The 18354-nt window shown below is 44.0% G+C and overlaps 1 protein-coding gene across 1 annotated transcript in view; it reads left to right on the top strand.

The window, feature by feature from the left end:
- Positions 1-1540: 1540 nt before the first annotated feature.
- The window catches only part of samd12 (sterile alpha motif domain containing 12), a gene marked incomplete at both ends in the record, with an annotated part of 86232 nt that continues 69418 nt past the window's right edge, over positions 1541-18354 (top strand). Inside the window, 3 exon segments of the mRNA XM_079232119.1 lie at positions 1541-1601; positions 17414-17421; positions 17425-17622. Of these exon segments, the coding sequence (XP_079088245.1) occupies positions 1541-1601; positions 17414-17421; positions 17425-17622 (267 nt within the window).

Here is an 18354-nt window from a genome sequence, read left to right on the forward strand (position 1 = left end):
TAGCAACCAGATGGAACGAAACAGAAGCAAAATAAACGTTATCTGATATGTTAACAGTTCAATAATCATGCAGACAAAACACTACTGGAGACGTTGAATGTTGGGTGATAGTCGTAACTCTACCTCGGCTCCAATGTCCCCTTCAGGAGCAGTCGGTCACGGCTTGTCACTCAAACGTTACTCGTAGGCAATGAGCGGTTTGAATAATAAAACTATTCTATCGTAATAACAGACACATTAACCTACAATATTATGTAGATGGATCATTACTCATTGAACCACTTCACAGAAAATACTGTACTACATTGATAAATTACAGTAGTGTGCTGCTATAGTTCATTGACGGTATTAAACTGTTAATGTACATACGGCAGCTGAATATTTAACTGTATGTTACAGTTATTGTGAAACACTGTAAGATACTGTTTAAAATCACCAGCAATTCATTACAGTGCAGGGGTTCACCAAAACATACAGCAGCAAGAGACACATAGTAAAATGAAAAATAAAAAATAAAACAAGTACAATAAGAAAACAGTAATAAAAGAGAGAGAGAGAGAAAGAGAGAGAGAGAGAAAGAGAGAGAGAGAGAGAGAGAGAGAGAGAGAGAGAGAGAGAGAGAGAGAGAGAGAGAGAAAATACTGACGGATCCCTTTAGAAAGCGCTGAGCCTACACTTCCCAGCATCCTTTGAGGCGCGGCGGCAGCAGCAGCTGTGCGCTCCGGCTCGCCCGCAGCCAAAGTGATAACACGCCGAACGAGGTGCAATGATAGGGAGCGTTGACTTTGTGCATCTCCGCCTGGCTCCCTCTCGCGAGTGATGCGCACATCTGAGGAGTAGCGCGATGGCTGTAGAAGGTAAGCCGAAGCACCTCGCGCCGTCCGCGACGGCACGTCCGCTTTTTTGTGTGTTGATGTTATGTTCTGTTGCGTTAAAAGGTACCACACATTAGTGGCAGTTGCTGCTTGTGAGCATGTGTGCACGGGCTCGAACCCCGGACCCTGTGACCGCCATGTGAGTGGGTGATTGATGCGGTCGCAGCCTCTGCTTCGCCCCGCATCCTGAGCAGCCGGTCCCGGGGCCCCTGAGACGACACGTGCCGCCGGAGGGGGGGGGGGTTCGCCGTGACCGTGATTATGGCGCCACGGTCCGCTCGTGCAAGCGCGCAGCCTCTTTCTGGGTTCATAGTGCTTTCATCGTGTGTGTGCGTGCGTGCACTGGTTAACAGGTCTGGGACCGAGGAGCGTCCACTTTCCTTGCATAATCATGCGCGCCTCTCTCTCTCTTTCTTTCTCTCTCTCTCTGAGAATGTATCTTGTTGATTATCTCCATATACCTTCTCTGCGCCGTGCGCGCGTGTGGTTGAGACTGCTCATCTGGCAGCAAGTGGTGTGTGGTGCGTGTGTGTGTGTGCGTGTGTGTGTATCATGTGGACCAGGGAAGTCACCCGCTCCTCCCCGTGATTGTCAATAAAAGGCGGTTGGCTGTAGGTGCTCGCTCCGGACGGTGAGGTGAGAAAAGTGGCCGACATTGGCACGGGATGCTCGGCCAATCCCCTCACCTCATCAGGGGCATCTTGTGGATCCAGAATCCAATGAGAGATATGTTGGAGGAGGGGGGCTCTCTCTCTCTCTCTCTCTCTCTCTCTCTCTCCCCCCCTCTCTCTCTCCCTCTCTCCATGCCAATGTTTTCCCCATCCTGTCCAGCGTGGGTTAGTCCATGCAGGTATGATTGGTATGAGGTATGTGGCACTCCTACAGATCAAGTTATTCTTCTCTCCATAGGAAATGTCATGCACATTGACCTGAACCCGTCTTTCCTGTTCCTCTCCTGAACATAGACTTGTCATGTTGTGTTTGTTGTTGTTGTTCTGCTGCGTGACGTCTTCACATGCCAAGGACCCCAGAAAGTAGACGATCGTGGAACGGCTATAGACCCCAGAGTCTGACATGTCTCAGGTTTTAGTGCAATGTTTGTTCTGTGGGAAAGAGCTGAATCAGCTGATCATTACTTTACCTGAGGGCCCTTTTAAGGCCCCATGGATGTCTCTAACTTTAAGAATAACAATAAAGACATGCCCTGTGTTGCTTATCCACTGTGTTGCCAGCTGATCTGCAGCAGCAGCAGCAGCTACGACACGGCTGTCCCTGCGTGTTTGATTTCATGCATCTCTTCAGATTCCTCTTTCACAGCCGAAAAAGAAAATGGGAAGGCGGGTGCTGCAGATGCACACACTTTGTTCCCAGAGCTGAATGGTTGATTCTTTGTCCAGCTTCATCCTTTTTTTCACCCTTTCTCATCTTTGTATTTTGCTAACATTGATGAATGGACATGATAAGTTAGTATTTTAACCGTATCTCTTTGTTGTTGGATATTATGGACAACCATCGGGTCCCAGAAATTATGATCAGACTTTCATCATTTTCATTTCACCTATTTAACAAATGGATTAATCTCACAACTACTACCATAAGATAACCGATCGAGTGCAACGCAAAGATGCCATTTTCATGGGAGAACACAGTCATTGAAAGCCTGTTGTCTCTTTTGTTTTTGCTGCTGGAAAAAGCAAACGCAAAGCGTTGAATGCAGGAACAGTGTGATTTGTGAGCTGAGCAGCTCAAGGAGCCGTCGGACATCTCTGGGCGCTTCATCGTGATTCACCGCTGAGAGAGATGAGTTATGAGGGTCCGTGTCCCTGTCCCCCTAAAACCGCTTTAGCTATTACGTCTGCCAGAATTAGGGAAGAGGGGGGAACTTCACAACACACAAAGTCGGATCAGAGAGCGGCCAGAACATCCTGCGCTGCTCTGTGGCTGAAATGCAATACTTTGAAACACTTCCTGCGTCAAGACCCTTCAGCCAGAGAGAGAGAAACAAGTATCCCTTTACCACTGTACTTAAATACAGTTTCCAGGTACCTGTACTTTACTTGAGTATTTCAACGCTCTGCTGCTTATCTTAATCTCCACCACGGCCTGTGCGGACGTAGAAAGACATCAACGTGTAGAAGACACTCCCTTCGCAAACCCTTTGTCGCGTTTCAGATGTCGGTGCTGTTCGCCGCTTCACCGGAGAAACGGTTCCCTTCCAAAAGTTGTCAGATGGTTTCATTTAAATAACCGTTTGAGGGATCAAGCATGTTTACTTTTGGGGACATCACCCATTGGTTTACGGACAAATGTTTTGAAGTTTGAGGTTTGGCATTTTGGCTGTTGTCACCTTGTTTTTGTATTTTTGGGAACCAGTAATGATGACCATATTTGGACGAGAGGGTGGAGTTTGGGGATAAGCAAGACCTGCTGAGTTACCGGCTAATGCTAGCTCTAGCTAGCTCCCTTGGTTAGCGAGGTGCATCTGCAATTCACAATAACTGTGATTAATCGTGAGGCTTTTGGTTAGCGAACTCTGAAAGCTGAATAACGGCGTGGTAGAGACCTGTCAATCAAAAGGTAGCCACGCCCTAAAGCACACCCGCTTTATGCTCATTTGCTGTATTGAAACTAGCGATTGAGACCATAAACTCCCATTTACATTGTTTTCTGAGGTAATAAATCAAGTGAGAAGTAGAGTAATTTTATCATTGACTTCCATACAATCTGAATTCTTTGTACAACCACAGGCTCCCTGCTGGCCATTAGAAATAATGCAAGATGAAGGCACTTTTCAGAACCGGGGAAGCTCACCTACAGGCGTACAAGCTAAAGGGCCGCGCTGTCAGTGTTTGTGTAGTTACTCTCACAGACAGACGGAGTCCAAAGGTCCTCGCTGCAGGTTTAAGCAAATGTTGCTACTAAGAGTTCTGTAGTTTTACTGAAGTGAATGAGAGACTCGTAATGGAATATTTATACTTTGTTGTATATAACTCTTATTCGAAGACTTCTAATTTCTTTATTGAGGATTTTGTTCTGAAACAGATTAGTTAATTTGAAGCAAAAATAATGAGGGATTATTAGGCCAGTAAAATCAAATTTTTGAGCTTCTCAAATGTGAATATTTCCAATTCCTTTTTTTCAATTAGAAACCGGGGGTTTATTATTTTTTTAATGGAGGCAAAAAAAGCTATAATTTTCATTACGTTCATATATTTCATAGGTTGATTGATCAAATAGATGAATTGTAAATGAAAGTTACTGTTACGTGTTGTTTCCCTTCCCTCCTAAGATGACACTTATTATTTGGTTCACACACTGATCTCCATTTCTTAATTTGCCACAGTTAACTGAAAAGTCCTGTTTCCTTTATTTTAAAATTTTAAATTTGTCAAAGCAGCTGGCTCTTTCTCATTTAAGACGTGACGTTTGAGAGGAATGGCAACGACTCCGCTGTGTCAGCGTTTCCTGTTCCAGTGCTCCACCAACCTCTCAGACGAGAGAGAATATAGGTCAGGTATTTAACAATTTATAACTCATGAGAAGACAATAAGCTCTTTGAGAAACTAGAACTTTGGAGAGTGCCTGCTGCCATTTGAGCGTAGGGCACTTTCACTTCAGACGGCAAAAAAAAAAATCCACAAGTTTCTGCCAAGCTTCGTACCAACAATACTCAAATAGTCAGATTTACACACTAAAGAACGGTCTAATGAGCTTCTCTATTGTGCGAAATGTCCCGATGGCGGCCTTTAGTTCAAACGCTGGAGTAATTTCCCGTTTGCTTATTTGTGCAAGCATCTTTTTTGTGCTTGAAGAGCATATTCTTTTTGAATTCCAGCCCGTAAATGAGATGCTTGAAGAATGGGTTGGGCTGGCGGGTCAGAAAAAGGCACGACTGACACGTTTCTTCTACCTGCCAGAGGTGTGACGCAAGAGTCTTGGGGGTTGTTGCATCATGTCGGACGGTAAATCTCTTGTTAGACGGATGACATCATCAGTTAGTGGCTTGGCCAAATTAAGGATACGTGCATGTGTCACATGCAGCTACACTTCTTTGTACTAAGTAGACTCAGCACTCGCACTACATACTTGACAAAGGCTCAAACAAAGCTTCGGATCGCTCCAGTCCTCGGCACAGTCGGAGATATTTATAGTCTCAAGTGCTATTGCGTCATCACAGCTACTATTGATGACTTAACGTCTGATGTTATATTTAGCTCTGCCCATATTGACTGAGGGCCGGGTTGTACTACAAAAGACCGGGTTTATACTCAGTGAAAGGTGTTTCTGGTGGATCTGAGAGTAGCCGGCGGCCCTTGGGACACATCTTCAGACAGACATGTCTCTCATGGGAGGAATGCTGTTGTGCTCAGTTGTACACATGAGAAGTGACAGACGTCAGTTTTGGTTTCAAGGAGAAAAAAAGAAAGCTGGAGATGGACGTCCCAACCCCAGTTCTTCTCTCACTTCTGGGGCGTGAATGTCAGATTGTCCGTTTTGGAAAAGTTGTCCGTCTGTCACAGCCCATTTGTTCTCCGACGTCGGACAAGTGTCGGAGAAGCCGTTTGGCAATCGGACAAGCAGATCAGATGGAGTATTCTGTGTTGGTAAAGAATACGATGTGAGAACGTGCAGGACAAAAACGTTCACTTGTATGAAATATGGGGGGGCAGTGGCACTAGCTAGCTAATTCTTGTCCTATTTGTGGTCTGTTAAACAATAAATTCATCAAATTCAACACCCCATAATCACCATTTCCCAAGCGTCGTCATACATAAGTGGCCGTGGTTTTGTCTCGTCTTCCAACTCGGTTGGAAAACCAAGTTCTCACACCAAGTCTACAAGCTCTGGCATTTTTTTTTCTCCTTTTGCAACGTATTTACCTCCTGGCATCATAAAGCTGCGTTCAGAGCAAAAACAATCGCATCGTGTCAAAGAAGTGCCGAGCTCATCGATTCAACCGCGCCGGCATGCTGGAATCTGACCAGCACTTTTGTGGTCGTATGGCGTGCGCGTCTTCACCACCCGCTCACCAGCGTGCGGTGTTATTTTCAGTCTGCTTATGTCATTTTTTAAATGTCGGATTAGACTGGATACAGAAGGCTACATGTCCTGGGGGTCATAATGAAGAGCTTGGTTTCGAATGAACATTTGAATGAAGCATGTGTTTTTAAAATGCATGTAGATGCAGACGCACATAGAAAAGAGCTGAGAACTGGACCCCGTGCCGGTGTTTACCCCTGAGACAGAGGTTGTCCATTGCGCTCCTCCTCTCCTGCCTCTCTGCGTCAAGCCTCCTTGATACGTCCTGCCCTGCCCTGCATGCCTGAGCACCCATTCAGGAAAAACTCAAATCCGGCCCCGGGATCCGGCCCAGGAATAGAATTAGCAGAATAAACATGTTATATTCGAGTCGGTGGAATAGGATTACATCTCAGTCGGGCTAATCAGGAGCTGCGGGGGCATCTTCCCCACCTTACTCAGCAGGAACGACATTAAGATGACAGAAGATGCAGCAAATGTCATAGGAGAGTGGTGTTGTGTAATCATCCCTCGGGTGGACCCACAGCCATCTTTGATGCCCCGTACTAAAGTGCTGCCGCCTGGAATTTAGAATGAGAACGAAGCAGAAAAGAAAAATAGAGGATAAAATAAGAAGAGGGGGGATAAAAAAAGTGGCAGTGGGCACAACGTTGTCCTGTAGCAATGTCAGCACTCACATATTAGACTCATCAACAGACTTTGTCAGACTTCAAACTCTAGTTTATTTTCACACAGTTGAACCATGATTGGTGGAAATGTCTCAGAAGTCTTTTGCTCTTCACCTGGCTGGCTTTCGCAAGCATTTGATTGACAGATGACTCATCCAATTGGCCATCCATCCAAGTATTTTTACTGCCTGGCTTTTTCTGAACAGTTTCCAACGAGTTTCCAATGCAGACATTTTGAAGACGGCACTTTGAGCTCTCGGGAATTAAAAAGAGACCAAAGGACGAGTTGCTTAAATCAAGAAGGTAATCATTAGATTAATCAAAAACAGTGTTTATTAACTGTCTTTCTATTCCAAAACTTTTCTTAAGGACACCAATAATAGTGCTGATACTGTACCATAAACCACAGAAGGGCCAAGTGCAGGTTTGATGTAATTGGCACTGAGCAGAACTACATTTTTAGGATATAAAAAACAAGTTAGCTTACATAACCACAGCCCAGCCCAGCTACTACGGCCAAGTGGAGAAGATTCATTCAATTTAAAAGCAGCGGTGTTTCAAATTGTAGTAATTTCTTCACATCTGTCACGCCGGCACCTCTCACTCGCTGCGTTAGCGTCACCTGTAGCCTCGGGGTGCTACGGCTCAATCAACTCGAATCCTAAGCCATTTGCCTTTTTTCTTTTCTTTCTTTTTTTTTTTGCACTTGGCACACACTGAGCCAGAATCGCAGCGATCAAAGAGGGAAAAGGGTGCAGATGTTCCACATTTAGATCCGATGAATATGCAGATGAGCGAAGGCGAAAAAGGATGAGAGGAGTGTGGTTGTGTTGCGTTTGTTTCGTGCAAAAGCTCTGCAGCGTCCGACCTCTGTTTAGGACTTTTATTTATTTTTTTATTTTTTTTGTGTGTGTGTGTGTGTATGTCACCAAACAGGACAGAACTAAATCTTCCCTACACGGTATCTTTATCGGCCTTCGTGACAAACATGCACAAGGCCACTTAAACTCTGCAGGGGTGATCGTTTCATCAATCTCTCGCCGTAGCAAAGCACTTCCAGAGCCTATCGTGCGCCTCTTTTCTCCCTTCACAAACAACGACCTCCGTGCTTCTTTTTTGTTGTGATATGGCACTGTGACATTTGGCACCCCGCTGTGTCGGGTGCAGAAACTTCCCTGAACACCACGAGGTTCTCTGGGCTCTGTTCCCGTTCGCTTATTGAAGGTCTTGAAGCCCGAGGCTCGCTGTGTGGCGTGGCGTATAGGGCGGCTGCAGAGTAGATGCTAAGGTGGTACGCGCAGTAAAAACTGTCGTGCTTCAAATACTCCTTGGCTCGATAAAGGGAAATGTGGGCCACCACTGACAGCTGGATGGCAGTCTGGAATTACTTTAAAGTGCAGACAAAAAAAACTCTTGTTCGGAATTGTTCTACTGCACGTGTTCGGAGGGGCGGAGGCGGCAGAGCTTATTATCATTATTATTATTATTATTATTATTATTATTATTATTATTATTATTATTACAGCCCTACAAATTTGATCAGTACTTAAGAAAAACTATGTGACGGGCTACAGTGAGCGCAGGGCCGATTGAATCTGCAGCAAACATCAAGGTTTGGTTCTTCTGTTGACTTCGAAAAGGAAAACATGTCTTCAAATGCATGAGTCGGAGGGCTAAAGCAGAGTTTACTGTTATAAAACAACAACAGTATTCAGCAGCAAACAGGCAGCTAGAGCGGGATAAAGGGCAAAAGGTCACACAAGTGAGGCGGGGAACGAGGCGGCTGGACAGCTGGATCTAGCAGGGGAAGGAGCCGGTGAAGGAGGGCTGAATCCAAATATTTGCACAGACTTAATACCCAGTATGGACGTGATGATGCACTATATTATTTTATATTTTTTACTATATTTGAAGACATGCCGTTTTTGATCTAACTCTATTAATGTTTGACCTGAAATGCATTTGCTGTATTTTACCTTTTCAACTTTCCTTAATGCTGATACTGCAGTTATTTTTTGCCATGTGGTGCTGACATTGAGGTACTCTGGTCTGATCACGTTTATTTATGCTGTAAAAAAACATTTAGTTTGAGGCCGGCAATGCACACAGGCTGAAGAGACGTATAACACACAGTCCCTGAGAAACAAACCAAACTTTCCAACGGCTCCTGGTCCCCTAATAGAGGAAGTGTGTGTCTCCTATCAAATATGTAAAGACGCTACACGGCTCTAAATTAAGACAATCTATTTTACTCGTCATGCCGCTTCACCGTCTGCCTTTTGGAAGCAGAGCACGGTAAAAGCTTTATGCCTGGGATGCGAGCTTTGCTGCGAGCGGACGTTTTTATATTTAGCTCGCATGTGTTTGTGCCGCAAAGTAGGTCATTTGGCCCCGTTGTCTTCCTGGCTCCGTCTCACTGACTCATTGTTATCTTTCTCACAATCCATCCCTCACTGCAACTTCTTCTTTTTCACCAGTTTTGGTAAGTGAACGGTTTATCGTGCCGTGCAGGTTTTCCTCAAATCTCTGTTCTCGGTCAGTTATGGTGAGATTCTGGCGCAGGCTTTTGTCTTCATTAACGAAGTCCGCTTAAGCCGGTAGGCTTTAAAAGGACCATGTCAAGAATTTCCCCCAGCTGTCACGCGCTGTTAGTACTGGGTCATTACATGTGTATGACCAGACTACGCTTATGCAACAGTGAGTTTAACGCTTGTTGCACAGACCTATAGGCTCAACCAAGATGGAGCTAACAGTTGAGGTTGAATCTGAGATTTCTTCTCTAAACCCATTATAGATGCTAGAAAATAATTGAGGAAAACGTGTGAAAAGACTGAGAGTTAGACCCTTTTTAAATGTGTATTTGTGCGGGACTTAAATCATCGCATGATGACACACTGGAGCCATCCTCGGTATAGACCCCCTCCCCTCAGGCTACATAAAAACTAGAGCGTAGCATCAGTTCTCCGTCACCATCTGATCAATTCGGACTTTCGGAAGTCTAGAAGAGCTTTAGCATTTTTTTATTATTGTGTCCCTGTTCAAGTTAGCGTAGGGCTAAACCAGAAGGTTTCTAGTGTGCATGCCTTGCCCACAGAGTGTGCGTCTTAACACTCAAAAGAAGTGCAGTTCGATGTCCACGTGTACGTCTGCTGTGACTGGACATATGTCATCAGCCCTCACCCACGATTGGCTGCTGTTCCAGAGCAGAGAAAATGTGTTATTTCTTTCACGATTGCCGACCATTCAAATTTAGCTGTGTGGTTAATAATATGGATTTTGTTTGTGGTGTGACAAACTCTGTAACAGATATAGATTTGTTGCATTATCTGGACAGAAAATGAGCTTCAGCCCAACGATTGTCATTTCATTTGAACTTTGAGCCGACTAATGAAGCACTTCCTTCAAATCTCTGCGTTTGTAAATCCGGCGACATCAGAGTGATTCACAGTGAACGATGTACCTGAGATCACCGCCGGCTCATGAATGTTAAAAGCCCTAAACGGCGGCGGTTCTATTAATGACCCGAGGATCCGTCAGGGTAGCGGATGCCCTAATTATTTCAGTGTTTGAAGCAGAGACATCTTCAACCCTGCGAGGCTCAAAGTGGAACACCTTATATCATCACGCGCTCTCGCTCCTCCGACAGCAGCGACACCCGTTCTGTTTGACTCTCCTAACCAGCTCCAAGGAAAACTGCAGGTTTGCTGCAACACGTTGGAGTTAAATGTTTCTTTCTGAGCTCAACGTAACGTTAACTAGCTGGTGTCTGCAGGTGCCATCGAGCAGCAAGCTCTTAACCCTTTATTGCTCTAATGAAGCCGCTCATTAGCGGCTACAAGAAGGGTGTACATGGCTGCTCCAGGTGTGAGTAAAGATGACTGCTTTCATACTAAACAAGACCCGTATCTGCACCACCAAATCATGCAGCTCTAATTGGCATTTGTTACACAGAAATTTTATAATGATGTGAAGGTCTTGGTATCTTGTCATTTGTTTTTGTTTTTTTTTACTTAAGGAATGAATATAGCAACAGAAGACACATTTCCCAAATGTTAAATGTTTTCTAAACACAAGCAGACTTAATTAAACTTTGCCTACAAAATGAGCAATATTTCATTTTTAAATAAGGAATTGTCTCATTTAAAAGCAAATGTCTTGTCTGGTCTCCAAAGAGTCTCTTTCTGTGAGACTAAAACTAAGAGCACAAACCATATTCTGTTTGTCCGATTTACAGTGAAATCTATACTTTATGATCAGATTTCTGTTTCTTAATGCACAAATTAAATCGACCAAATAAAATTGTTTTAAAAACATTTGCCAAAGGGCTCTACAAAGAAGCAAATAATTGTTTTTGTATCGAGAGCTGTCACTTCCTTGCAGGAAAACGCAGACTGAAATATTAATAATATCTACTTTTGACTCTCTATTGCGCGCACAAATCCTTCCTCCAACAGTTTACTTCAAATCACTCTGTAGACGTCACTATTTGTGTTGCCTTTATGTAGCATGCTCTGCTTGCGTCTCATGTGAACCTGTCGTCCAATCCAATCTCAGCAAATGAACCGCTTCCTGCAGTGGGCTTATGAAGACACCCTACGATCTTAAGAGAGACCTTTGAAAAAAGAATGTCTCCTGAATTTTAATCGTCAAAAACTACGGCCTGAAACGCCCCTGGACTGCAGCTCTCTCAGTCTCTCTCCGGCCTTCAAATATATTCAAATTAGCAATCTGGGAAGCGTGCAACAAGGATCTGACTGCGTCTTCTGTCCCCGACTGATGGAGACTCTCTCTGCAAGGTCCTCAGGGTAGACAGCTGAGCAGACGCACTCTCCTCACACATTTGGGTCTAATTTTGGAGGGAGCGAGGACACACACTCTGTGGATCTGCTATGCATGCTCACATTCTCAGAGCAGACTGTGTGTGTGTGTGTGTGTGTGTGTGTGTGTGTGTGCGTGTGTGTGTGTGTGTGTGTGTGTGTGTGTGTGTGTGTGTGTGAGGATGGGCCACGCATGCAGGTAAGGGAGGCCATTTTGGCAACATCTTTGTCTGCGTCTGCATGCACTATACGAGTGCATGTAAATCATTGCGGATGCATGCATGTATGAGCGTGTGTGAGCTGATTGGAGATGACAGATGGAGGAAGCTGACCAGCTCTGTGAAGAAAACACAACAACAACAACAACAAAAAGTGCCAACCCACACATTCATTCCCCGAACCACTGAGTTATTTTTAGTGTCGGGACTGACTTCAGATTCAGCTCCGAGCCACTGTTGACACATAAAAAAAGAGAAGCAGCTGCGCGGCGCGGGTGACTGAAATATCATTTGTTTTGCTGAGACCCTGCCAGTTTTGGTGCCGGGGCCAACTCTACAAATTCGAAAAGAGCGTTTAGCTAAAACATTTTCCGGGTTCTGGGGACTTGTGCGCCCACATGGCCCGTTCATGTCTGGATCGCCACAAGGGTCACCTTTCTGTGAAGCGTTGCCGGGAGTGAGGCCAAAGGATCAAAGGCTGAGAGTTGGTGCGATCTGCCCACTCAGCTGGCCCGGCTCGCCCTGGCTGCTTTACCCCAGCTCGCCCTGGCTGCCTTCCCCCGGCTCACCCTGGCTGCTTTACCCCGGCTCGCCCTGGCTGCCTTCCCCCGGCTCGCCCTGGCTGCTTTCCCCCGGCTCACCCTGGCTGCTTTCCCCCGGCTCGCCCTGGCTGCGGTTTCTGGGTCACACTGTTGATTCTATTCACAAACAATTCATTCTGCTCCACTTTGAGAGTCAGCCAGAGAGAAAGAGATAACTATGAGCCTGAGCGCCCACACAGAGCAAACTTCACTTTTGATTATGGACCCGCTAGTGGTTTCACTTTGAACCAGCTCGCAGCGTGAAGCTCAGGAGGCAACGCAGAGAAGAAAACACACAGCACGTGGCTTCTCCCATTGTTCCGGTTTGAAACACCGCATTTTTCTCTCAGCTGGGTTTCTGCAATTTTTATACTATTTAATTAATATTTGATTTTTGAAAGCTTACAGATAACAGAGCAAACGTAAATGTTAGGCTTCAGCCATGTTATAAAACTAATATAGTGAACAGATCCTAAAAATGTCAGTAATCATCAGTGTAATGCCATTAAACCAGTAATGACCTAAATGTGAACATATGACGTCTTAATATTGACTCTATGTTTCATTAATTATAAGGGATTAGTTTTGTTTTGTTTGGTGTTCTGTGGTCACTGATGGAAAGTAACTAAGTACATTTACTCTAGGACTGTGGCTCAGTGGTGAACAGGGACGTCCTTCAAGAGGATCGGCGATTCGACCCCCGGCTCTGCTAGTCCATCTCGATGTGTCCTTGGGCAAAGCACCTTAGCCACTGCCATCATTGTATGGATGGGTGCATGCTTAAACTAAAGACGAAGAATAAAGTGCAAGTACAGGTCCATTTACAACATGTCACATGAACCGAGACTTCAGTACCAAAAAGTTCTGAAAATATGAAGGTTCTCATTTTTACCATGTATCGGGGCTCAGGATTTACCGTCATCCTAGGGACGATGATGAATGTCTCCCAATAATGCAACATTAGCCCATGTTTCCATTCAATTGTCGAATTTCAAGCAAACTTTGGGAATGTCGAAAGACGTAAAAGGCGGATTATCCAGCAACTGGTTTGGAGCATAGAAACTCTGCTATAGCGTAGTTTGGTCAGAAGTTGGCGCTATAGGCTACATGGGGCTGTAATCCGGCAGGAAACTGATTAGCAGAAGTAGAGGTCTTCGGCAATTTGAGGAAGTTTCTTTGAATTTTGCCGTTTCCATAGAGCTTCTGTTCTGCTTCAATAATAAATGTGCAAAGAACAGTTTGAAAAAGCTAAGTATGTTGGAAGGAAAACCGTGCACAGATTTCAGTTTAAATAGTTTGAGTCGTTGGTTGAAGTTTTTTTTATTATTATCAAGAATTTCACTTGTATTTTGACAACTACATCTCTGGTTTCTGGACATCCCTATCCAGTACGGCCTTGAGTACAATTTTGAGGCATTTTGTGATTTCGAACAGGACTTTACAGAGAAAAAAAAACGGAGCATTGAACATCTCAGCAAAGCTAAATGAAGGTAAAAAAAAAGCACCTTTTACATTCAGTATTCATTGGGTGGGAGCTGGCGTAGCATAGAAAGTCCCGCTAGCTGGCTGAGCAGCGCTCATCTGGTCCAGCAGTATATCCTGATAACGTAGGGACACAATGTTCCCGTCTGCCGGTATTTCTCAAATACGACTGGTTGGTAACGGCTTCTTGGTTCGCAAACCATGTCCAGTAATTAGGAGAGACAGTATTATGTACGATTAATTCAATTCTGTATTAATCTTCTTCTCAGTAATCCCATAATGCATTTGGCTGTGCAGGGATGTCAATATTCTCCAACACCTCCATTTATTCCCCCCCCTCCTCCTCCTCTCTTGTTTCCTCCCTGTTTTTACTGAATCACATTGAACGGGGAAAAAAAGGAGACAGACATCCTCCATCGCCCGTACCTCTCCCCTCGCGATGCTCGCTCGGCGCTTGTCAGAGAGGAGAGCGGGAAGAATGTAATGGTGCTATTTATAGCAGCTGTTGGTGTTTTAAAAAAAAGATGTATCTCTTAGCCCAACCACCCCTCCCAACTGTCCTTCCTTCCTTTTGTGCGCCACCACTTTCCCATAACCCCGTCATCATCTAGTCTTCCATCCATCCATCTATTCCTTTAGTGCGCTGGTGCCATTGTTTAGATGCCCCCGGCGGAGGATGTGTCTTTAATTTCTTCTGCAGAGTTGTTGCACACCATTCATGCATCGAGTCGAGGCGAAGGAGGAGGGAGAGGGGCAAGAGTGAGCTCTGTAGAGATGAGGGTGGAATAAAGAGGCAGTGAGAGGGAGCAGCGCTTCGTGCCGCGCATCTCAAGTCGGCTTTGTTTAAATCATGTATATATTCGCTCTGTGGTTTGCGACGGGGACTCAAGATCTCCTGTTTCTCATCAGGGATCAGCAGCTGTGCTGTGTGACTTCAGATGGTGATCTGTGATCCACAATTACACCTGTTGGTCACTGTTATTCTACTTTCATCAATCCCGGATATCCTTTCTACTCACTGACAAAAGTACACAAGTAAGAACATTTTGTATGGCGGTGGAAGGGGTATTCAGCTCTTTTTACTTGAGTGACAGTACCAGTAAAACACTCCATTGCAAGTAAAAGTGCTGCATTCAAACCTTCAGTACAGGAGGATTATGTAAAATGTACCTAAGGTGTTAAAATGAGTTGACACCCTCCTGCTCCTGTGATGTGGAAAGACAGCACCGATGTTGTCGTCATCGTCATCGTCTTCCAATCCTTCTGAGTTGTCAGAAGTCGGCCTAATTGGATGTTTTCCTGGGCTTCCTGGGCTCGCCAGCAAACAGGCCGAAATTACTGTTTGGCCGAGACATGGCCGTTGTCTTTATTTTTCCATCCAAGCCAACACACAAATTTGTCCATCCGGGACATCGAAACGTTGATTTATTCTCAGCAGTTTGAACAAGTCGATGCTTTTCTCTGCAGATCCTCTATTGTGCTTTTCAAGTTTATTCCTGCTCTCTTGAGACCGTTCAGAGTGTGCGCCCCTTTTGAAAAACAACCCTTAATCCCCAGCAGCAGCAGCAGCAGCAGCCTTCAGGTGTGACGGAAAGAGTCTTCGGCTCCCGTTTCCACATTTAAAAATAAAAAAGAGCTGTTTTTTTAGAACGAGTGGGTGCAGATTGCACGATGACAAACGGCCTATTTCCGTGACACCTCGCAACCCACACTGCTCGCCGTCGCTTCTGAGCTCGCATCAGTGGCTGATGAGACTAAAATTAGTGACCGAGTCTGACGCTCCGCACCAAGAAAGCAAACAAAAAATAATCGCAAAGTGGTGCGATGCAAGTTTATGAGAAGGAATGAAAGCCATCTGCTGATGTGCCCATTGTCCTTCATCTCCTGAGGGCTTCCGTTTATAGAAGAGAGTCTCCACTCAAATGCAGCTACTCCCACTCAGGCAGCAATTGATTCAGTGGATTTAAATCTTCATTTTTAAGTTGTCCGCCTGAGACTCTAACTTAACTACCAATTTGGTGCAACAAGTAAGCGCTTTGCAAGGATTTAGAGCCGTAAAGCTGTTGATCTCTCATTAAGGCCCAGTTGTTGCATTTTTTTATTTATTTTTTCGCTGCAATTTTCTCTCTCCAATTTCTAACAAAACACAACAGCAGTCTCTTTCTCTAAAAAAGATGGCTGAAGATGGAAACAGCTTTTGTTGTGTCGCTCAGTTATAATTTAAGAGTTGCGTTGGCTGCAAAAGCTCTGGCCTTTTGTGACGTGAATGGTTGATAATTGCTCATGAATTTTCCTGACTTTCATTTGTAATTGGAAGAAAGTTAATGTCTTCCTTCAGGATTCCAATTTTTTTCATTTTAAGTCTCACTTTAAATGAGTTGTCTATTATTATTATTATTATTATTATTATTATTATTATTATTATTATTATTATTATTATCACTGGTGTCAAACACAGAGAGGTCTTGTAGACTACAGGTGTCAAACTTAGGCCGAATTCACTTTCGCGGACCCGTTTTCAGTGGGACCTTTGCATGGGCAAAAAAAAAATCTTGTGCTTTTATTTTGAAGGAAATTTTGAATGCAGCAGAGTGCCGTTTATTCTCACTTCTCAATGCTGCGTCACAACATGCTTTAATTGCATGAGTTTACACACCGGACTATTTGTGATAGTTTGCTTCATTCCTGACTTTTTTTAATGTTTGTGCATGAAAGCACTGAGTCTGTTTAAAAAAAGGCTGAAGTTATACAATTATTATGTGTGTTACTTTGTGTCTTTTTGGTTTTTAATTGAGTGTAAAAGGGAATATTTCTAGCTATGTTTTTTTTTTTTTTTTTTTTTTTACATACTGTGATATCTCGGGTTCAAACTGCACCATTTTTTTATTAAATCAAATCTCAGCTTGTCATTCAGGGAGGATGGTGGGTCAGCAGCCAGATCATTTGAGAACCACTGGCCTCGACCACAAGCATGTTCTTATTTGCTCACAATTATTTGTTGGACCACAGTTATGTCCTTCTTGACAAAAAGCTTTGAACAAAGTTAATATAATAAGGTGTGTTTGATCTTCGTCTTTGTTATTTTCTTCTGTTTTAAGTTAGATCTTTGATAGAGTAATGTGGGTTTCTTAACTCTAAATTAAATGGATTTATGTCATATTAACGGAAAAATTTGCTTAAATATATTTTTACATTTATATAAATGCATGTACAACATGTCTACACTTGAATAAACAATAATCAAATACAAAGACGGTTATTTAACAATATGTTTGGTAGTAGTTACATTTATAGTGTTACAGTTACAACCGGCCCTTTGAGGGCGACCCTGATGCTGATGAGGCCCGGGGGGAAATGAGTGTGACATCCCTGTTGTAGACGGTGGAACACACTGGTATTATTATTGTATTGAGACTCAATAGCTGCTCATCCGCCATTATCTGCTGACATCTAGTGGACTTTTAGCAGCACAGCAGTCAATGTGAGGACCTGGTGCACATCAGTCGACCTCACAGCATTAACTTATAAATCCCCTTAATTAAGGAATATTAAGAAGGACCTCATAGTGCTACTTTGGAAGCCTAAAGTTCTCAAAAATAAACTGCATTTGAGTTGAGCAGTTTTAATACTTCTTGATACATAAAAGGTAGTGAGTATGACTATCTGATAAATGTACTTCCTCTTTCTGTCCTCTTTCTGTCCTCTTTCTTTTGCCCTCCCTGCCCCACACAGCTGTTCACTGAAACATGAGCCAGAATGGCATCGACCACCAGATGTGCCCGGAGGACATGACTTCACAGCTAGAGGAAGAGGAGGAGTCGGTGGACGGGGGCGCTGTGCTGCTGGACGACGACAGCCCGAGCTACCGGGACGACAGCCCGCCCATGTACCAGCGCCGCCCGCCGCCACACCGCTCCGTCTCGGAGTCGGAGCTGTCGCGGGTGAGAATCGGCCGGAAAGCGGCGTATGCGGGTGAAAAGGGCGTCGGTTTAATCCAGAGGGGCGTGGGAACCGGCGCCACGCCAGTGCAGTCCACGCTCATCACAAGATTTAATCATCTCTCTACTAATTGGCCGCTCTACTAAATAATTGTCAGTAAAAATTTGCACTTAACTTTGGGGAAGAGGCCCTGATGTGTAAACACGTTTTTTATTATACATCTTTCAACTTATTCTGATTTCCTTGCCTGCTTATAGAAGTGACCCCATTCTATCGTAGTTACCAGTTCCTTTTCCCCACAATTAGATTATTAATACAAAACATAATCAATAAATACATTATGATGCGTTATTACAGAGTGAGCGAAGCAGAAGCCAATAAGGTAATTTACCTTATCAGCTGAAACATTAAAGTGATTCTCACACATAAAAAATCAGCAGGTATGATCCAATTTTATAATATTGTATTCCAAAGGCGGGTTGTTCTGCCGAATAAGTACTTGATTGAGTAATACTTGTTAGATCCCAAATAGAATACTTTTGTACTTTTAAACAAATTGTGCACAAATCTCGCTGAACAAAAACATAAAAAAACATTTTTTTTAATGCAGTAATCCAAACCCAATGTAAAAACAAATCCCATTAACTTTTTGCAGAGGAAACAAACGTGATGCTAACTTCTGGTGTCAAATCACCCACCCCACCCACATGCACCTCTTTCAAGACAAATAACTG

The sequence above is a fragment of the Taurulus bubalis genome (genome assembly GCF_910589615.1).
Source record: "Taurulus bubalis genome assembly, chromosome: 16".
In the NCBI taxonomy this organism is placed as follows: domain Eukaryota; kingdom Metazoa; phylum Chordata; class Actinopteri; order Perciformes; family Cottidae; genus Taurulus; species Taurulus bubalis.